The sequence below is a fragment of the Neodiprion fabricii genome, chromosome 6, assembly GCF_021155785.1.
Source record: "Neodiprion fabricii isolate iyNeoFabr1 chromosome 6, iyNeoFabr1.1, whole genome shotgun sequence".
Taxonomy (NCBI): Eukaryota; Metazoa; Arthropoda; class Insecta; order Hymenoptera; family Diprionidae; genus Neodiprion; species Neodiprion fabricii.
This window is the reverse complement of record NC_060244.1, coordinates 22,851,066-22,874,241: the sequence shown is the minus strand read 5'-3', so window position 1 is coordinate 22,874,241 and position 23,176 is coordinate 22,851,066. Positions and strand designations below refer to the sequence as shown.

The 23,176-nt window shown below is 41.9% G+C and overlaps 1 protein-coding gene across 6 annotated transcripts in view; it reads left to right on the top strand.

Annotated features, from left to right (window-relative positions):
* The window catches only part of LOC124185656, a 97,490-nt gene that overhangs the window by 55,443 nt on the left and 18,871 nt on the right, over nt 1-23,176 (top strand). For 2 of the 6 annotated variants that reach the window (XM_046576616.1, XM_046576617.1), the window contains exons 5-10: nt 2,053-2,106; nt 3,247-3,255; nt 6,379-6,453; nt 10,257-10,476; nt 16,341-16,461; nt 22,729-22,835. In XM_046576616.1, the coding sequence (XP_046432572.1) occupies nt 2,053-2,106; nt 3,247-3,255; nt 6,379-6,453; nt 10,257-10,476; nt 16,341-16,461; nt 22,729-22,835 (586 nt within the window). The remainder of the gene's footprint in view (nt 1-2,052; nt 2,107-3,246; nt 3,256-6,378; nt 6,454-10,256; nt 10,477-16,340; nt 16,462-22,728; nt 22,836-23,176) is intronic. The other 4 variants (XM_046576618.1, XM_046576620.1, XM_046576619.1 and 1 more) reach the window with 4 other exon arrangements.

The following is a 23,176-nucleotide window of genomic DNA, read 5'->3' as shown; positions in this document are numbered from 1 at the left end:
TCTCCTTCTTTCATCTCAGCACCTTTCCATTCCTCTCTATTTCCAGCCCCTCGATCCCTCCGTTTCATACTCTCGCTTAACCATCAACTACTCGCCAATATTCTCTCTGTGCTATTGGAGACGATAAATTACTGTTTCGAATAACCACAGGTCTCGTGTCGATACCCAAGGGCAGTGAATTACCGATCCGATTTTTTTTTCCCCCCGTTTTTTTGATTCTTTTTACACTTTATATTTGCTCGTTTCATTTTTCACTCTCGATTCAAGGCTTCGGGTTTGATCGGCGATCCGGAATATCTGGATGGTCGAATCGGACAATTCGACAACTTTCCTGCACGTGTACAACACGGATCTTCAAAGGTCCCTAAGAACCCGCTGATTATTATCGCGAGCCTGATCGTCGGGCTTACGTTGATGTCGTTCGAGGAAAAAAAAGTTTTACGGCTACCTCACCGTGATCTTCACTCCCTTGGTTATTGCAGCACGATACTCCCACTTCCCTGACAAGATGACGGTTTGCTCCAGGCCAAGGGTTTCCAAGGGCGTTAAGGGCAATGCGACTAAGCCCCCTTCGCGCGCAGAAAATGGCTCTTTCCTTCCAAGGCTAAATGGGATTTTCAAGCCCCTTTTTCAATCATTAGCGGGAATCTCGTGTAAGGTCCTGTGCCACAGCTAGCTCCGCAATTTTGGATAATACACTTTCCTTTTACCGGCCTCGATTATCCCGGATATCATCGAATCGTTTCTGACAGTCGGAGTCGCGTGGAAGCAAACGAGCCGAACAGGTATGCTGTTCCGGCTTTTGACATTGCCAAAAAGGTCGTTGGGAATAATTTCCTTGCATCAGCATCGCGTTTTAATATCATGGATTTTCTTCCACGGATGCGCTTCTCGGCTGATTGTGGTAACGTCCAATTACGCCTTGTCTGAAACAGCAATTAGCCACCGGCCTGGACTAGCCGTCCGTCTTGAAATTATACCTGCAAGAACCGTATATTGTTATGCATTCACGTGTATAACCGGTCCCCTGTGTGTCTGGAATCTGCATACCAAATGACGATCATTTCATTAAGTCTTTGTCGAAATGTACACGAACAGCGAAGTGGGTAAGCCAAATGGCGTGCCCAGGTGAATTCCGTAAACTGCTGAAATTACCCTCGGTAACAACGGTATACGCGTATTCGCTAATCTAACCGTCAAATTTCTAAATGTTGTGTGTCCCGTTTTCTCGAAACATTTGTCAAGCTCTGTTTTTACACTCACGTATAATCTATCTGTGCACCGCTCAATATGTTCGAGTGCCTCGAAACTTGTCTCCTTCGTACTTACGCGAACAGTATAACAGCTTGCCGATTTCTTTGTTAACAATTTTTTCCAAATGTTTCGACAAACTACATTCGTATTTCCCTATATTTAATGTGTGTTCTACGTTTCAGTGTATCGTCGCACCCTTTACAATCCATTTTTCCTCACCCCAAATTATCCCTCTCGCTACGCCTATACGTCAACGTTCAACGGGAGATGCTTTCGTTTCGACGTCCTTGATCCTCAACCGTTCAAATATTGTTCAAATATTTTCCCACGAGACGAGACGAGTTAAAAAAAAAAAAAACATGCAAAATGTGACCAACGTGGCTGTTGGTTTTCCCTGGGTCGCGGTACTCGATCCTTTCTGACGATTTAATTCTCGTCGATCAAGCGGGTGGAAAATTGCAAGAGAGAGTAACGCGTGTCAAAGATTTTGGAACAAAAGTCACAATGCTCAGAGTCAGAGACTTTCTTGCAATTTCGAACCACGCTTTTTCGCCGTAGGCATTGATCACGCGTCCCGTAAATGTTGAGTGTCAATTGTCGAAACGGTGACTGTCTAATTGTTTGTTATTCACATACATTCATGTTCCATTGAACCACTCACCGATAATTAAGTTTCCCGGTGCCTATTTTTTTGAAAATTTCACCACATTTCGACTTAACACAATCACCGCATAGACCGGGATCGGATAATTAACGCATCTCCTAGGGCAGTTTATGAACGAGTTTTATTTCCAATAGCGGAACATTGTCTTCACTAGTGATAAACACGGAGACTGGAAATTGAGAGAAGAGGTACGTACATGCGTACCAGTTGAAGTGGTAAACACCCTAATTGCGAGTAGACGAGACACCGATTCGCTAAATCGTTGATTGAATAACCTATGTATTTGTAATCGCGGCTTTTACGGTATACCAGCCAATTAAACGAAAGTAGTGCTTATCTGCGCCAAATAGAACCTCTCTACTTCCAGTTTAGCGAACCATTAACTGCACCCGCAGCTATCATCGAGTCAATTTTTTTCCCCTGCACGGAGCAGTGTTCGATGTTCAACTGCAGACGTGCATTCATCGAAGATTTATCACTGTTCTCGTTTCCGAGTTTTAATTCATCCCCCCATGTCTGGTATTAGTTGCTTCCGTTGGATTTTTCAACACGTCAATTGACCCCTGCATCACAGTACATGCAATAGATCAGTTCGATTCCTCGTATTCTCGCGCGTAAATTCGAGACGCATCATTTTAAACGTATTATCGCAATTTTCATATTATACTCCCCCGGTCCTCTTCTCATCCAAATTCCCCGCGCTTCCGTTTTAATCCCCATAATCACGGTATCATCGCCAACTAATTAATCCTTCCAGGAAAACAATAATTGTTTTTTTTTTTTTTTCCTCTTTTCTGAGTGTTTGTATATCCGCGTGGAACAAACCTTCTCCCGTAAGCATTTCACTGTTGCCAGAATCAAAGAAAAAAAATGAATATTCACATCACCTCGGTTTGGCTGGAAAAATTATCGCTATTCTGCTGATAGATGCCGCATAACAACAAGTTTCGCAAATTTTTATCGCGGTGAAAAATTGAAACCTAACGAACATCGATTATTTCCATCAGCCATACCGTGGAAGAGGTAATTTCATTTTTTTTTTTTTTTTTTTTTTTTTTTCTATCCAAGTTTTTTCATGTACCGTAATTTTGTAACTTTGTACTTCTGTAGTTCTTTAAAATCGCGTATATACATACATGAATATACGGATACAGATGTGGGCCTATTGATGTATGTATCTACGGCATATCTGTAACGTCCATGGAGAAAGAAACAAACTCATCAGCACATAATTACTATTCTTGTTTGTTCTCTGTGGCGACCGTTGTACTCTCTCCAACACACCTGAACCACTCACTGACCTCTCAAATTCAAAACTCTACCTCCAGGTCTTGAAGGTACAAAATCAATGAGTCCTTACCAAAATTAATATACGCATGAGTTATTGTTGGGGTATTGCTGCATGCTCAACGAACGGGGCTTTCCGTTGCATTAACAACATATCCGTAGATTGCATTGAATGCGTATACTTATACATATATGATATTAAAACTACGTCGTAAATTTCCCAACGCACCTTGCAGTCATGGTTCAAGTTTTATTTTTCCACCTTCAAGGGCGTTTTTTCTCGTTTCGCACTTGGCGTGACGAAATTATGGAATGTTTGCAAAAACTTTCGTCGCATGTGGGCAAATGTCTGAAATTACTACCGCACACAAAACTTGATCTATACAATCACATATAAATATGTATGCACATATACACGATTTATATGCATGAGTGCCAATTGTATACGGGACTAAACTTAGCCGAACTGTAACTGCAAGATGCCAATTCATCATTCGTACAACGTGCTCGGCATAATTTATCGCAGTTTGTACAGCAAGAAACCGCCCCGAGAATGCTGTATTATTAATTCAAGTGATTAGACGACGGTTTGTGAATAATTTCGATAGCAATGAATCGTTCGAAACGACGTCGTTATCGTTTTTCCAAACTGTTCGCTCATCGTTCAATTTCTTTCGCGCAAAATGTATCATAATTCTCATCGATGAGATAATTTTGCTTACATGTATTTGCTACTTTGCTTTTCTACGCGTATCCAATACATCAAACAGCATGAATTTTTTATGTATACTTGTCCACGTATGATGTATATACATATTGTATAAGTCAGGGCCGCACGACTCCACCGAGAATAAATCAATACCGTAAGCAAGGTATTTTATTTTTCGCAAGGATAGCAACGCGCGATCAGTACTTGAGTGCAAGTAGCAAGAAAAAATAAAAAACATAAAAATAAGAGAAAGCCGAGGTTAAAAGTACGACAAGAAATCGTCACGATCTTTGATTCGTAATTGACGATGAGGCGGCGAACTCTGTTCATCTCCGGTTACGAACTTTGCACGAGTAATTTTTCGCAGTGTCCGATCCTTGCACAAAATAAAATTCATTGGCTACAGGTGTGCCAAATCGCTGCTTTTATCTTTCCGCCATTTAACGCCAAACTAGCTGCTATCTTTACACAACTTATACTAGTAGGTATATGAATAGAGAATATGTGTCGATCTCCTCACCTGCAGATTTTCGATCGAATCGAAGACGAATAAATAGCAATTATCTCTGGTAGTTAGACGGAACGACGCGGTATTATGCCGGGGATTTTTGAAGCCCAACTTCCCGGGTGCTTGGGACAAAAGTGGTGTAAGTTGCAGGTCGAGTCAAGGCCTGCAAAGAATGCCAAGTAGAGCACTTTCGAGGAATACATCCAGTATGTGACATAGCTATGCATAGGTAGGCGTGTGTAGATGCATAGGCACACTCACAACTATACATACGTCGGGCAAGATCTTAATTGAAATCTCGAGGCTCGAGGCTCTGCTCGCGCTGCGAGTCACGGCATGCCTAATTGGTCTAGATTTTTACCTTATTGTTAGAAACCTTTGTACTATCGATCTATCGTTTCGTTCCTATGCTTACACATATGCATATAGATATTACGTATCGATGTAGAATTTCTCACTATTAGGCATATAGCCGATGTTGACGCTTCGTAGATTCATATCGATGAACAGAGGAGACACTCAATTTGGAACAACGACACGACTGCTACTCATACATATGCGTATGGAAATTTTTTCAACTACCACTCAGCACGCCATATTCTCCCGGACATCGCTACGCCTCGCATCCTATCAATTGATCCGTAAAATAATCATCGGCAGATGTATGACGAATTGCGTGGAATATTTTATTACGGATCAGAGTCAACAAGGGCGATCAGCTTTTGACCGGGAAATGGCGCGAACGTGTTTCATATACGCTGTACGACACATAACAGATTATAATCGAACAGCGATGTAATATCTTTTTTTTTTTACAATCATTCGTTTCACCCACACTTCTCTTGTAATATATGTATTATTTCATGCATAGGTATATATAATACATATATTTTCACCCTGTGTAGGTATATATACATATATATCGTAAATACTCTTAGGTATATGTAATGCAATTGTTATTATGTGGCTATAGCATTGAAAGCCCGTTGGCTACAGCACGAAGCGACACGTTGCTTTATCTCGTCATCTTATTTCTACATATGTAACAGAATTCATTTTTAATAACGCGCTCGCTTCATCCGATCTCAAAAATAATTTGGCAATCATATTCGAGTTTTACATTAACAATCGCAAAGCTAGGTTCACCACATATTCACGTACGTATTTCGGCTTGGATTAAGAAAAAAAAGGGATGCAAGTTTTTAAACACGTTCATTTCTTATTACCGCTGTATAACGATTCGCCGATTCGCATATTATGCAAGTATCGCTGTGCAACCGCAATATTTTATACTCCGGTACTTTTTTCGTTATTTGCCATTTCTTCTTTTTATTTTTACATTTAATTCTAGTGAAATTCAAACTGTGCACCGTAGATTCGAAATTCGACCAGACCTACTTCTTCTGAGCATTTGTTATTGCAAACATAACTGACGCGCAGCTACGGAAATTTCCGTTGCTGAGCTGTGTTTGTGTTTCTCTGTCCAATTTTTAATCAGATCAAATGGATCGTGTAAATATTTTACATAGAAACTTTTCAATCCTGTTATCTTATTTTCTTTTCCTCTGGACATACGTTATACGTATAAGTTGGACCGATCTTGTCACAAACTCTTGACAGGAACTTCCGTACATACGATATGCCAAACACATATATGCATAAGTACACATTATGTATATAGTTGTAATTTTCTGTAAACTTATATCGACCGAAATTTGCACATTGCGAAACGTCTGTACATACATCATACTATACATATGTATAAAGTAATTACTGAATTGAAACTACATATGGCTTTTCTATATACTATATTCTTCGACTTGTATTTAGCCTCGAGTCTTAAAAGTAGATACTGTTATACTCGACTATACTTATATATTTTTGGGCACTATAGTTGAATTCGCACGCGAATTTATCGAAAACGATGTGAGAAAATTAATTTTCAACATTCCTCAGACAATGGCAGCGACGAAGAGAAACGCGGGACTTACTTCAGCCGTTCCTCGAGCCACCCTCAACGACGAGGATTTGGTAAGTCTGCTCACCTAATTTATACACAATCCTTAACCCTTATGAAAATAATTTCTTTGTAACTCTCAGAGCTGTGAATAACGCATTTCAACCCTTCTATACTCACGAACACATTGCCTTAAACCTAGAATCAATTCCCATGAAAATTCAAGAAAGCCTGCGACATCAACACGTACGATACAGGTGTGCGTATAAATCCTGTATACCACAGGACAGGTTAGCGGGGTACGTTTTGATTGAAGATAAAATTAAATTTCCTTGTCAGGGGTAGTAAGCTTTATCCAGAATTAAGTTAAATCTAACACACGACCCCCCGAAATGAGGATAAACTTATTTAGTTCGTGGTAAGTTTATACAGACCCCGATCTGGTGAGGAAATTTTAATTAGGAAACGCAGGATCCGAATCATTGCGATTATGAACAAACTTTGTGTTATGGAGTGTGAAAAAAAAATTTTGAGCACAGCTCAGAAAACGGTATAATCGTATCACTTTCGTTGATTACTGTTTTCGCGCATGCACGGCATACACCGGCGAAATTTACAAATTTTTCACTTGTCCACGCAGATATATGTGTGTGTATAAATTTGACGGGTTCTCGACAGAGACTTGATACCGCACGTGGCGTAACTTAATCACGGAATTCGCAGTTTACGGTTAAAAAAAAAAAAATTCTCGCCACCGCTGTGTCCCGTTTTATACTCAAGTTCCGCCTACAATCCTTATTCGCCTTTTATCGCAACTCGTGTTTATCGGCGGTTTTCGCAATCACGTATCTCTCTTTCCGGTCCGATTTGACGGTAAAAATAAAATTTCGTATTTACCAAACTGCGTGTAAATATAAACGTACGGCGGCGAACGAGTCGTAAGTAATAATTTATCGCGAAAACGCGAAGGTTTCGCATATAACTGTTTACTAATGAGATTATTCTATAACTATATTCCTCGTGTAATTAATATACACCAAAAGCACTTTGGATTCCTCGTGTGATAAATACCACGTATACACCTTCTGTTACCTGTTACCTGTTATACACGACACGCCTCATTTCACTTGAACATGAAAAAAAGTAAGGTAAAAGAAACAAAAAAAATTCTTATCAATATAAATCTACTTGTATAATAATATAATTCGAAAGGTTTTAATTAAAATATCAATCTTTTCTGATATCTACTATGCTGCGTTTTATGCTCATTACCACGCTGTCTCTATTTTATTGCACGTAAGTGTGTCTCGCTCTCTGCAAGGTCTATAGCAAGTTTATTATATTCATAATGTATAGAAAATCAAATTAACCCCCCCCCCCCCCCCCCGCATAGAAAATACTAAGTAGGTCTATGAACAGTAGATTAAGATTCAAGTTCCTGTCAGGAATAACTCCGTATTCTACCTATACCACAAATTATAGGTATAAAAATAGGACCTTACATAGGTAGCGCTAGGGTAACGTATCACCTTCGATTTTAAATTTCGTCGCACGAAAACAACGCGATGGCAAAAGTTTGCTGCAACGGCCCCTGACGAAGCAGCATCGCCTACCCAAGCCAACAAGCTCAATTACACCCGCACGGGGTGTAAATATCCGTCTGCAGCATTTTCCGTTTTCCATGTCAACCTGCCGTGACATCGAAATGGATTATATTGCCGTAAATCGCTCTTCGCCCGCAGTAGTCGCCGTTCAATAATCAATCGACTTATAAAAGCATGCATTATCCGGCCCATTCATCTATTGTTGAACAGTCACCGTTGTCTGGTCGCATCAAAATCATCCGCATTTCCGCGTATCGATCCTAGCAAATTACATGAATTTTTTATACATCTTGCGGTATTGATATACCTGTATATTTATATCAAATTACATATGCTTGTTTACTTTCTCTATTGCTCTGCGAATTGCAATTTGAAAAGTGGCAAACTTTTGCTATCGACGCTGCAGTGTGACGAAATGAACTTCCGACGAGAAAGCTTCGTCTTGTGAAATTGGGACGATAGTCGAGACGCTCAAGTTCACGCAGTACGAGCCGTGCTTTTTAGGATATGTTTAAAGCTTTTTCCTTATAGTTTTAGCAAAAAGGTCAGAGAAATTGCGAAATTCTTTTCAAGACGATTCGACACGTTTTACTGTTCGATCGGAAATGCTTGCCTGAAAAGTCTCGCAACTTTCTCAAACCATCCCCAAAGCTAACATTACATATATATAATACATATGTGATATATATGTATTGGCAGACATGCAGGCACCGTTTGCCATGTTACCCAACTGTAGAGCTTCCGGTTTGAGATTTTTGCCCTTCGAATGCTTGCGTGTACGTGTATTATATTCGTATACATGCAATTTAATGCCTACGTGCGGGTGAATGTGAATATACGAAGGAGAAAATGAAGAAAGGGAAAACGAGCGGGGCTGAATTTCTCATGAAGGCAAATTCGCGGAAACGTAATCGTACCCCGTAGCGAATGAAATACATTTACTACCGGAACAACAAGTAACATTGTAGGTATTAGTTCGAGTCGGATAATTTCTTTCATATTTCCGCTGTATATTTCAATAACGACAATTGAATGTTTCGCACATATGTACGATATTCATTAGCAGTTCCTCACGGAAAAAGTAGGCGATTGTTGCCTTTGCAAAGTGTAAAATCCAGTATATTCGGAAAGCTTTGAACGAGGTGATAAAAACACCGTTATGCATACACCGTTGTAGTCTTTTTTCTATTTTGTTTTTTTAGAGTCGTTTTTTCATCCGGTTGACGGAGATTGAAGGAGAATGAATAAGCGAGTTCTTTTCACACGTTTGCAGTTAAAAAAATAAGCGCTCCCATTTTATTATTTTACGTCGCAATAAATTTTGACCGTTAAAAAAGAACAAGAAGGAAGAGAAAGGAAAGAAACACCACAAACTTGAATTTTATCACCCTTTCTCGGAGTTACGTCGTCATTCTACCTGTGAACGATAAAATCTTTGTACACAGTACACTCACCTTCCGGATGTTGAATTGAAACATTCAATGGCCGTACGTTGTAAGCTCCGTTTTCATAACGACTCGAGTTGAAATTAGCTGCGGACGAATACATTCGCTAAAGCGTGAAAACGCGAGGAACAATAACGGCGAGATAATTCAAATCCAAATATTCTGGGGATGAGAGTTGTTGAAATTTGAGTTTCCACCATCTCGAAATCAGTTACAAGTCACTTTCTTTTTCTTCTTACATCCACTTACGCGAAGCTTCCATTGAAATATGAGCTTTTCAATAACTCGATAGATACACATGTAACACGGGAGTAAATTCTAGTCGTTGCCGAGCCATCAGCTGCGATTGTGCGTGACTGATTGTGAGAACGTGACGCTGGCGAGTTAGACGAATAGAATCTAGGGTACGGAAGAGACGAAGGAAGAAAAAAAAGAATCGGAAAAAGAGAATCTTGGAGAAACAGAATACGCCTTGACTCGTTCCTATTTGCTAAAAAGTTTTGCGCCATAGCATGAGATCATAATTCTCAATCCTCCTGCGCTGCAGCCAAGAATTACGGAACTCACATTTATTAATATATTCCATTCCCTGCTCGTTTTTCTCGCTTTAAGCACAGATTATCTATTCAACGCCAAACTTTGAAAACTCCGAGCTGTAGAAGCAAGACGTCGCTTTAAACTAGCGTTGTCATACGGGCGAGAAAAAAAGTGAAAAGCAAATGAAATATAGAAGAACGAGTCCAAGGCTGTCTGTCACCCGTGACTAGGAAGTAGGTATCGCGCCGATGTTCAACTAAAAACAGCAAATCGTTCTCTTGACTCTCGCAGAAGATGCACGTCTACAAAAAAACGCTTCAAGCTCTCATCTATCCAATATCATCGACGACGCCGCACAACTTCGTACTCTGGACAGCGACCTCGCCGACCTACTGCTACGAGTGCGAAGGTCTTCTATGGGGCATCGCAAGACAAGGTGTTCGCTGCACCGAGTGCGGGGTCAAATGTCACGAGAAGTGCAAGGACCTGCTCAACGCCGACTGCCTGCAGAGTGAGTTGAAAATAAAACTATATTCGCAGATAGATTATTTTTACCACCTATTTCCGTTGTTCCGGTTTACCAAAATTCATTGTTGTCATTAGTCGCGTCTTTGTGCGACACTCAAATTTTCGTTACAACCGCTGCATGCTTCCCCTGACGGCGAGAGGGAGTTTATGGAGCTAAGCAATCAGCGTGACGGGAGGCATTTGTTTAGGTGAATTAACGATTTAGGAATGACGGAGTGTCTGGGATACCCTTTACACACGCACGACCCCCGATACCACCTTCTCGAGATGTTGATTAATCGTTCGCACCGGGATACAAACTCGACTCAACTTATGGCACAAACGAATTTCCGACAGATTCGTGAAAGGCGGCGTGTGTGCCGAGGGGGAAAAATATACGATTTATCCACATTATTTCGAACGTTATTGCCGACTTGTCGAAGCGATTTTTCAACCTTTTGTCAAGTCCCGCATTCAACGGTATATAACTCGACCGTTTAAGCGGCAACTAAATTCAATCCACGGAATCAAACGCGCGATTACCGGTTGAAGATTTAAGCAAATCAAATGCCGGTTATAGATGAAGCTGCGGTGAAGCTGGTGGTCTGGGAAAAATCGAACGTCTCCTCGGTGCGGACACCATTGGCTAATTATAATCTAATCGACGACGAGACAAAGCAATTAAGAAAACGACGCATTTACCCGCGGGCGTGGTAAACCAAGAGCTAAGTAACTTTGAAGAAACATGACTCGGGGCAAAGGAAATTTCACCTGAAAAAGTTTAGATTGTTATGGTGGTTCAAATTCACTACCAACAATAAGTTTTTCGAATTTTCTTCAATAGCCAGTCTGTCTGTACCTTAAATTGCAGGTTGAATGTCTGTTCCAAACAACAATACTCTTTGTCCCAACAACAAGCGATTCGGACCTTCTTGTAAAACATCGAACAATAGCATCGGTCTGGACCTTCAAACGCAGTAGAACATCTGCTCCGAACATTACTGTCTTCTTGAATAACATTATTCTTGGATATGAAGGTCGTGAACATGAAAACACTTTTTTTGTGTTAACGTTTCAGCCCGAATGGGGGCCCTCCTCAGAACAATTTATTTAGAACATCTGATGATGAACTGACACTTTCAAATAACGAAGAAAAGGCACCCACTAGTATGTAGTGAATGCGTGTTAGACCACTACACACTGGACGTTCCACACGTTTAAAAGTGCTCCAGACTCGAAACCTAAAACGGTCGTTGTGTGTTTTTATTCAATTAACAACCAGGATGAATGCTTGGGAGTTTCGTATCGCTGTCGTAGCGTTTTTTAAAAAATGAACTTTTGCATTTTACTCGGTTATTCTAACACGCATTCACTATATACTAGTGGGTTCCTTTTCTTCGTTATTTGAAAGTGTCAGTTCATCATCAGATGTTCTAAATCAATTGTTCTGAGGAGAGCCCCCATCCGGGCTGAAACGTTAACACAAAAAAAGTGTTTTCATGTTCACGACCTTCCTATCCAAGAATAATATTATTCAACAATTCACCAAGGTCAAGAAAAAATCGTCTTCATTACCGTCTTCCATTCCTTTCGTAATGTGTAATTGTCATATTTGAATTGGATCATTCGGAAAGTGAACGAGAAAGACGCTTCAGTTTCCGATGAGATTTCAACGCACGTAGTAAGACTGTCAATGCTTATCCTTGCGCTGCCGTTTTGTTTTAAAAATCATTTCCAATGCAGAATGTGTTTTCGAATGTACCGATGTGAAAGAGAAAGTAGCACTTTTCTCAAAGCAAAAGTTATTTCTGTGCAATGAAAAGCTGGAAATTCGTGTCGCATTTAACTTGGAATACAGCGACGTTCTTTTTCCGGAAATTGCGTCTGAAAATGAAGGATACCATAGAACTTGTCGCAAACGGTTCATGGAGATTCCAATTTGTTTTTTATGTAAACGTCTACGCAACAAAGTAATACTTTTCACGAAGAAAAAGTGAAAAAAAAAACATCCGTGCTGCGCTGAATATCAAATATAGAGATGTAGTTATTTCCGAATCAATTACTGGATACGACGGACATCATTCAAATTGTTGGAAACTCCTCACATCTATTCCGAAGAAATATCAGGAAAACTATCACGAAATGAGGCTGAACCACAGATTCTGCCTGTCGTGTAGCTGCAGCCAAAAACGCAGTTCTTACCTCGGATAATCGAAAAACTGTTCGTCGTTGTATAATATTCCGAGCGTTATTTTCGTGTGCATTTCAAGTAAAAATTACGTAACAATTGAAAATTTCTCCATGAATTGATTTCGTTCAGGTTTTCTCGTTTATTAATTTAATCACTCTACGAGAATAATGTCCTGTTTCGCACTTTTGACTACTCATTGACATTCAAGGCTTAGACCGATGCTATTGTTCGATGTTTTACAAGAAGATCCAAATCGCTGGTTGTTGGGACAAAGAGTGTTGTTGTTTAGAACAGACATTCAACCTGCAATTCAAGGTCCAGACAGACTGGCTATTTAAGAAAATTCGAATAACTTGTCGATGGTAGTGAATTTGAACCCGAAGTTGAACGAATAAATATAAAATGCTTTCTTCTCTTCACAAGCTACGGACGTATAAAACTGATAAAAAATACTTTTTTACCACCCAATAATTTCCTCATTCGTTTGCAACTGTTGACTCCCTTATTATAGTTATGATTTTGCATGAACAGTTGACGGAACACGTGGAAAAAGTGATAAAAAAGTATTCGCAAATTATCAGAAGTGCACTCAATCACGTCGGTATGATAAACAGATAAATAAATTTTCGCACGATGGACTACGTCTGTTAACCTTCAACGACCTATTCTCAATTCCATCCGTAGTTTCGAAAATTTGATAATGATTAGGTTATAGTATTTTCCAAAATGTGGCAAATTAACAGTTTTTCCCACCCGCGTATATCTTATACCCCCAGTCCGCTCTCCGACGATCCGGCATTCACTTGCAATTAAACCATGATAATATTAAACTTTTTCAAGCGACAATTCCCATGCACTGAGTCTTGTTCCTTGAAGGTTATCCAACTCTTGGTTTTATCCAAAAATAAACGTTCCATCAAAATCGAGCTAAGCCCTCTGCACTTCCCCTCGTTTCCGTGGGAAAAGGACGAACGCAGCGTTCAACGAAGTTGATAGTTCGTCTAACTGATTAAACGGTGAAAAACTTGTTCACCCTGCAGTTTATACATGGACCTCTGGAATAACGGGGCAGCCCTGCAGGCTCCGTAGTTTTAGCCACAGTTTCCGCGAAACTAGAACTGCAACGGGTGCAATTCCCGCGGGAGACGTTGATTGAGATCGGGTCGAGTTTATAGGCTTTCGGCTCGGTGCAGATGACGCAGCTTCCGGATGCAATAGGGTCGTGTAAATCCTCGCCGCGCCCTAACGTTTGATGGCAAGTGATCGATTTCCCCGCATTATCCTCTATCTCTCTCTGTCGTACGTAACGTCTAGCCGAGGTTCGGGGCCTAATCAATTCTATTCCGCATCCACCGATTTCACCCGTCGTAATCTCACCGCAGGCAGGCCGAATACGCGACAAGCACGTGTGTTGTCCCGATCGAGAAAGGGTTGTGAGACAGCCGGAGAAACCGTAAAGTACCGTGAAGTGTTTTTATATTCTCCGCCCAACACCCGTCGCAACTCCGCGGAGAAATCAGAGAGAGATAGAGAGAAATTTTTGAGCTTCTTTCAACGCCAGAAAAACTATTGCAGGCTTCCTCGGTCTATTCCGTTCGGATAGAAAAATGTATCAGGATCTCGTGTGGATCTAGGTCTTCCGGTTCCGTTTAACGACGCGGATTTTATTGTGCCTTGGAAAAGATATTTCTAGTTTTTACGTCGCGCCGTTAAACCGCCGCAGGATATTTTTTTCATTTTTCTTACCTCCTCGTTTTTTTTCCCCCTTTGTTTTTGTTTTTATTAATTGTCTTTTTTGTAACCTTTCGCTGCCTTCCGGGTCAAATCCACGATACTTGCCGCTGCCGCAAAATATAGACCAACTTTTCACAGTTCGTTGTTTCATTTAGATCTAATTAGCGATGGCAAAAATTTTACCGGGCGCCTCGAGTAGACGTGAATAATAGAAGCGGTAGACCTACCGCCTATCGAAAACTGTCGGCAAAAAGTAAAACGGCTTATTCGCTATATTTCTAACCTCCGACTCACGTGAAACTTACATTTCTCAACTGCCTGCAATCTGTCTTACGTGAGTCGTGATAATCGCACCTCGGTGGGTGTAGTCGAAATTTGTCGAGCTTCCAATCGCCCCAAATTTACGAAATAGCGTTACAACTATATTTATATATATACGAGTTTTTTTTATTGAATTTGGGCAAGTATGTACATGTGTAACAAAGCGATTCGGCAACCGCGATAAAAACACGTAGTGGCAGCGTAATAAAATTATAAAACTCTCCAGCTCCGCGACCCGTTATTCCAGCTCTTTCTTAATGGCCAGCGAGCATTAGAATGATTGGTATACGTAATTTCCGACCCAGTTAAGCTCGGTTGAAACAGGTTTCGCCGAAAATAGAACTTATTAGGCTCTCGCGTAGCTATACGCAAGCCTGTACATACCCGTACATACGTACGTACATCCTGCACCGGTATGAATGTGTTACCGCTTTGCCAGTTGCCTGGAAACATATTCAAGCGAGCGAGGAGGCGCACCGGAAAATTAGAGATGCCGAACGGCTTCTGGGTTGAAAAAAAAGATAACCACTCGCGATGTACGTACGTAGCAATGCGTTTTTACCGAGTACTGCAGCCTTGGAGTACAAGCCTCTTCTGGATTCTTCTCTTTTCTCTACCCTCCTTCTCATTATAGCGCAGCAATTTATTCTACACGTCGTTTACAATCGGCAAGGATTTTGCGGACAATCATTTGTAACCTGATCGATTAACTCTGATTGCTGAAAATGAAAATTCAACGACTCGGTCACTCGGCGACGGTTAATTCTCGGTTAAGTGGTAATTGGCGAAACCGATCAATCGTGTACCGACACTTTACACGTCTGCTTTAATCGCGAACTAATTCGGTTTGTCGATCAGTGATAAAAAATGATCTAGGTACGCGGTGTAAAATGCACGATCAATGCATCAACGTTGTGAAAATTTTTCGCTAATTTTCGAGGACGGATATGCACGTTGTAGAGTCGTCATTACTACAGTAATCTGCTGATTGAATCGATTTAGAAATTATAAATTCAAACAGGGTTTAATTATTTCTGTAACATGAATCGCGTTGATAGTTATACACAATTCTATTTGTCCGTAAAATTGTCGTGGTATACTCACGCCGATACAAGAGTTTCGATTAAATATCTGTGCTCAATTCTTTGCGGGTTAACCGCGTATTGTAAAAACGATATCGAACTCCTCAAGAATCCCGCAGCGGTAGGTATGTAAGAAATGTATAAAGAATGGAAAGGCGAACCGAGAAAAAGGTTAGCTAATCGTGGCTTAACGTGCTTGCAGAACAAATAGCTACCACTTCGAAGGCCGCACGTGATTGATGTACATGCAATAATAAAGTCCGACCTGAACTTGGGTTCGATGACTCGAACTCACCCCCGGTTATCGGGTTGTAATAACCAGCTTTTCTTGCCAGCGTTCGATAAGATCCGCCGTCTCGTGTTCATTCCCATTGTAGTTGCAAGGAGAGTGAAAAAGGAGAAGAGTGGAAGCGGTAAGAGATAAGAAACGGCGAAGTGATTATTGGCGGCGCATCATTGCCAGATCGTTTTTGATTCAAGCAACGAGAGAACCGAATTCGCATTCGAGTGTTGTAACGTTTTATCTTCGTTGGGTTTCAGGAGCTGCTGAGAAGAGCTCGAAACACGGAGCCGAGGACAAAGCGAACAGCATAATAACCGCGATGAAGGAACGAATGAAGCAGCGAGAAAAGGAGAAGCCGGAAATCTTCGAGCTTATTCGGTGAGTGTCATTAAAAGTTGGAAAAATCTTTCCATTAATCAGACTTTAATACGTAAAAATACGCGTGATCCGGGTACAAAAGGGGAAACAACAAGAGACGAAAAATTATCGAGCAATAAACAATTGTCGTCCGAACCGGTCGATTTTCTTTTACTCCGAGCACACTCGGAGTGTAAATTATATCTGTTACTTTTTCTCCAAGCCAAGCCGTTGATTTCGAAAGTTACGACGACCTTTCGTCGACCTCGCGATCCGCCTGCTTATACGACTTACCAGAATTCCCAGGTTCCGCGGTAAATCGACCTAGGTCGAAAAATCGCGCATAAAAACCTTGATGGACTTGATGAAAATTTGATCATACGTCTTCGAGGCAGTTTCCTTACCCGCGAGCACAACCTCGAACCGAGACGGGAATGAAATTTTATTTATTTACAAGTAGATAAGTAATCGAATTCCCAGTAGCCTTCTTTGCCGGAAGTGCTCGCGCTCAATGTCCAGGCCACGCGTAAGGCTTTTGGATTTACGTACGATACACGTATGCACGGTCCGCCAATGTACGACGATCAGCATCGCATGCGGACTACGTATTTATAAGCAAATGTAATCATCGCACCGCGTGGCTTACGGATAAAAATACGCAGCCCCCCCAGAAACGCGTCAGAGTTGTCACGGATATGAGTTTATACGCTGAGTCAGATTTATGAAAATTGTCTTCGGCGCGAGGCGGTTCCTTTATTTTACCTCCGAAGATAGCCGGCTAGCCTTACATATACAACCTTTTCTCCCTCTTGCCCGGTCACCTCGGAACGGATAAAGTGAGCGATGCTTTCCGACGCGAAACGTAATAGCCATCAGCGGCTCGATACCTTTCCTTTTACCACAGGGTGAAAGACTGTTCTCCTATTTCAAAGCCTCTTTTCGCGCCAACCTAACGCCTCGCGGCCGAAAAGGTCGAGACTCTGAATCGGACGGCTTCGGACAGAGAGAAAATAAAAATATCAAGCTACAACGTAGAGTTGCACGCGGATCCGATATTCGCCGGTTAGTAACTTGAGACAGAGGATACAGAGTAGCTCTGATGGCCGAGACAACGAGGCCCTGGACATTTTTCTACCTCGGTGTAATGAAATGATTTTTGAAATTGAGAGCAAAGGCGTGCAGGATTTTACTGGCATAATATTTTCTGTTGGCTTTGAGGCCTGTTTTCAGACCTTCGCGTGTTAATCCAGGATTTACCCTTTGTTTAAGCTCGTTGATCAGGTACGAGTTTTATCCGCTACAAAAGGGGAGGCGCGAACGAGTAATTCCATTGTTCATACCGCAAGGCGGCGTGCAAATAATATGCTTGGCTTGGAGAAGCGCGCTCGGTGGTTCGAGATATCGTGATGGTGAAAAATTAGGGAAGAAATCGCGTTTCGCGCTTTCGACGGTAGTCCTGGATCAATTCAACGGGACTGACAAAGGATTTCCACTCCTTGAATCTTTTTCTACCTTGGGTTAGTCAAAATTTTACACGCGAGGCCGGTCAGGGTTCGATTACACTTTTTCATTATTACACCGCGATGCCTCTCGAGCCGTTGCTCGAGTGTTACACGTATTGTCGTGACTTGTAAGCGAGGCAATCGCTTCGTCGCATACGAACCCCCGTCGATCCCCAAACGGATGCGCCAAACCCGCTATCGACTAGTTCATAATGGCATAATAATTGATCGTAAGCCTGAGTCAATTGCAAACCAATCAACCCGTTCACCTATGTTTCCATGGATGTATTGTGTAAATTTCATCGGAGTCTAGGTCGGTGTTTGGAGTAAGTGAAAAGGCCCACATCAAACATATGAAGGAGATCAACCAGTCGGTGTTGGACGGCACCAGCAAATGGTCAGCGAAGATTGCTATTACAGGTTTGTTAGCTGCAATCGAAATTCCGCTATAACGTCTCGTCGTCTCTCATACATACATATTTATATGTATATATATACTCATAGATACGTTGCTCGGTGTCCATACTATACAACATTATATACCTATATATATATATATATATATATATATATATATAGTACATTACGCTGAGCGGCTGCAATCCTCTGTTATATATATGTACGCAAAAAAAAAAAACAACCTTATAGTACATTATTTATAATGTCACGTAACTTGCCATGATGTTGGATGTTGTCTATTATATGTATTTATATTTATACGTACTTAATCGTATATTATTAAACGTCAGACGGGGGTAAGTCGGGGTAAAACTAGACATTTGGATTGAAGAAAAGGAAAAAAAAGTCACGGTATTGAACATGTCGCTGCGGATGAGATGACTTTTGTGTTATAGATATAGGTAAATAGTTGGGCTGCTATACATAGATATAGGTAAATGTGAAATCGTCATTTTGGGGGTAAAACTTCCGCACATTTTTATATAAGCTTACCGAAGAGCGCGGAGTTGATGAGGGTAAAATGGGACGGATCGGACGAAGGCTCCGGAGCAATTTTGAGTGACAACAAAAACGATAACGATACGCTGCAGCTGTTCACGTTCCCTTTTGTTATTTTCCCTTGGTCGAATTGCAAACGACAAATTGCACGCGATTAACGCTGATGATGACGTATCCCAACTTTGAGCCGGAAATTAAAAATCTCTGAGTAGCATCAGGATTTACCATGTTCAAAAATCAAGTTTCGTTTTTGCATTTTCTCTAATCGAACGTTCTCTGGAAATAATTTTCGTGCCTGGTTAATCGATTATTCGATATTTGGACAATTCGTGTCCCGTTTTGCCCCCACTTTCCCTTAAACGTTATATAGTTGTGTCGTACCTCGATGTGCTTCGACTGTATTTTGGCAACTGCAATTGTTCGCATGGGCGGCGGGTAGAATTAACTCGGCAAAAGTTTGCAGCACTGCGGAACGGGTGAAATTGGATGAGCATTAATGAAATTGCCGGTAATTTTATACATCGAGTCAAATATCCTCAAATTACTGGCTACTTTTTTTTCCCTCGCGAAAACTCGCCGATTATCTCGCCAGGCCAATTATCGCGTTTTGTAATTATTATTTTATTTTCCTACCCGAGACTCGTATCGGGGAAAGTTTTACGGACGATTTGTTGAAATTCGCAAGCGTACTAGGTACCCGCTTGTTTTTCCCCGCAAATAACCATGTTCTCTAAACTTTTTCAACTTTTTAATTATACTTTGAACGTAACACGCGTTTCTCTTAAAGTGTCGAGAAAATGAGACTGCGTTATCGGTGTAATCATTGTTGACTTCAACGCGCTGCTCAGAAGTACGAACGAACGAAAGTACCCACTCTGCGACGCACGTGGGTATTTTCTGTTTAAATGTTTTTTTTTATTTTAGGACGATTTAAATTTCACGGTAATTTCACTAATTGCAATTCATTAAAATTTCTCCCGACTTTGATAAACCGCGTGATTAGCCCCCTTTCAAACAAAACTCCATTCAGACGATAAGTATCTGACGAGACAGAGTTTGGATGTCACAAAGGGGTTGGATATCGAGTCAATTACCGTTCATCGACAAAAGAGAAGTTGCCGTTCAAAATACGCAGCTCAATGTGAAGAGAAAAAGTACCAAGTGTAGGAAATTGTCGGATATGATACGTACTTACACTGTTCGTGTGCTTGGGATTGGAAATTGGAAATTTTTTCCTTGCTAACAGCTATTTTAGAATCGTTCGGGCACGTACGGTTATCGGACCGTAGATTTACGATTATAACACCGAACGTTGTAGAACCTTCGATTGGCTGAATGACAGAAATACTCCAACGGGGACCGACTGATCGCGGATCGGTGCAAAGTGAGGATCCGCCGTCTTTGTTGACTCACAGCAGAACGGCATTAGACGCAATACGATCCGGGGAAAGCTTAGAAACGCAAATGCAAGACCTTAATGCTTCTTTCTTCGTATCAGGCATGCATAAGCGTGCATGCACGGCACGTATTCCGCGTTGGTACGTACCAACAGCAGACAACGGAATACACGCTGGCTTTAAAAGCAATTATTGTAAAGGATAGCATCAGCGAGAGCCGAGGAAAGCCACGCCTGCACCCCGAACACAAGAAGCGCCATCGTTTTTCTTGCACGTTGCTACTCCACTCCATCATGCTCGTTGGTCGCATTTCAGTCTTCTTCGGTCGAATTTCTTTCTCTTCAAACTCTGGCTGCATCTTGCCGAGAACTAGTTCCCGACCAAGTTCGTTCCGCGCATTTCTACCGGATGAAATGACATCAGTTGTATATGAAGTAATCATGCCGCGTCAAAGTTACGCAGAGTCAAGAATTCATTCTTTCGCTGTCTAGCTTTGATCGAAAATTCATTTAGGTCACCGGGTGTAAAAACATCAACATCCATCGACCAGCGCGAAGGTATAGAACACGTGATTACCCGTTCTTAAATTGTAATCTGCCTCTTTTGCGGTCCGACGTTTCACATCTGCGGCTGGACTAAGGCGGCGGTAATTTTCGTTCACTTAGCGTCGGTTCTTACCGTAACAATTATTTCGTCGGACATAACACGAAGGCGAGTTGGCAGCCAGCCACCAACCGGGCAGCAACAAGTACCCACATACCTACTCTTATACAACTGCAGGGAGGTCTATCTTTCACGCCTCGTCTACGAGGCGTGCACTCGTGACAGCGCGGTTAATCGTTAGACCACCGCCGATGCCAGCCAAGAGTGGGTAATGCTAATTTCCTAATTGTGCAGATAACAGGTGGTCGAATCGCTTTGGGAGTGTGCCCAGGTGGTGGCTTTTCCTTGGCGAGTACGCCGAGCCACCTCCCAAGGTCTTCGGGATCGAGTCGACGAAAAAATAGAAGACCTTCGTACTCGATGTTTCTGGTATCCCGTTAAGTGGCTACCACCCCGCGTTCTCGCCTGTGTTGGTTCGGTCGATGCCAGGAACACACCGCAACGTGCATTACCCCGACATTCAAGACGCGAGATGTTTCCTCTCGAGCGCGGAGAACAGCAGCCGTTGTCGTTTAATCGCGCAGGCGGAACAACTACCGGAGTCGAGTTTTTGGCGGAGTATTTTTTACGTTTCATGAACCCTGGTCGGCGTATTCCGCTAAATATCGATCGTCGAATATCGCGCTACGCGAACGTAGCGGGTTGGTATTGGTTGCACTCCGTTGCGCGAGATCGTCTGGACATAAATTTGATACCTTCTGGAATGTTGGAGAAGGTATTCGCACACGATGTCACATAGGACCAGCGGTGCAGGAAACAAGGTTATGGAATTTCAGATTCAACGGACATTAGCGAACGATGTTGGGCGACGAAAAGTTACACGTAAAAGCTCTTTGCTCCGAAAAATGGGGGCGCTATAATATCCGATTTACCAAAATCACCTCGCCGCAGGCTGCGTGCAGGCAGTTGTTACAAATGCGTGAGTGTATAATATAAAGCCTATCTGGTAAACTGACCTTTTTGTATAAAGCGGCCTGGTGTTCACCACGGCATTTTACCGGTAATGATGTAGCTGCACCTATTGACCGACACTCGTGCCTTGAGCCGTGGCTAATCGGGCCGGGTAAAAAGTTGGAATTAAACGCGAGGCGCCTGTTGTGGGCTTGTTGTGGGTATAACGTGTATCAAGCGCGAGCCATCGAGGTACGGGAAATAGATATTCGCAAATCGTCGATCCGTAATAATCACATCGCCGTGTCGCGAAGCCACGACGTGACGTGTGACGCTTGTTTCGCACACCTTCGTGTGCGAGCATTATAACCAATACCCGCTTACAAAACCTGCATTGAAACCCGATGAAAGCGCCAAATGATTGATTGATAATTACTGCTGCAGGCGTTGTCCGCCAGGGGTTGATTGATTACGTAATTTCTCTTCATCTGTTTCTACGATCTACGATTCATTTTCAAGCGAATATACTTTTATACGGGCACCTGTGTATGTCGGCTGTATATCGATGTTGTGCTGATGTTCGTGCAGGAACGATGTCTAGACGGTTATATTCCGGACACTGTAAGTAGGTGTCGCCGTGTCGCCTCCGATCATGCGGAATTCAATTTTTCCCATTAACAACCTCGACGACATCGTTCTCGGCTAACTACTTGCAAAGATATCTGTGCATCTCCCCCTCCCGCAGCGTAAACGTCACCGACATCAACCTGATGCTGGCGATCGTCGAGAGCGGCTAAGTCCTCGTCAGGAAAAGTGAGAAAGGGATTTTTAAATTGAGGTAAATGAATGTTAGATGACAAGTAAATTATTCTTTTCAGCACCACCTTTTCAGTGGACCCCGACACGCACATAGACACCCTCGAACAGGCCGAGGAAATCGTTCTGGAGGGGACTAGCAAGTGGTCCTGCAAAATTGCTATCACAGGTGATCTTCGAATTAAGCTTGACTCTAATCTTCATCTTGGATCTAATTTTCATCTCAATTTCGATGCCTTCTAACAACTATTCAACCTACACTGACCTGGATTACTTCAAAACGACACAAACTGGCTACCGACATATTTTTTTTTTTTTTTTTTCAAATTTGAAACTCCGATACACGACTTCGATAAACTGACGATAAAACCGTTCTCGTGATCGTAGTTTGTACCCTGAGCATTATTAGGGCATTATCAGGTGCGACATGGCAAACCGAGCGACTGAGAACTGGGTCGGAATCACAGCTGATAGTTCGGGCTCGCCACACGGTTGTCGACTTTTTATTCA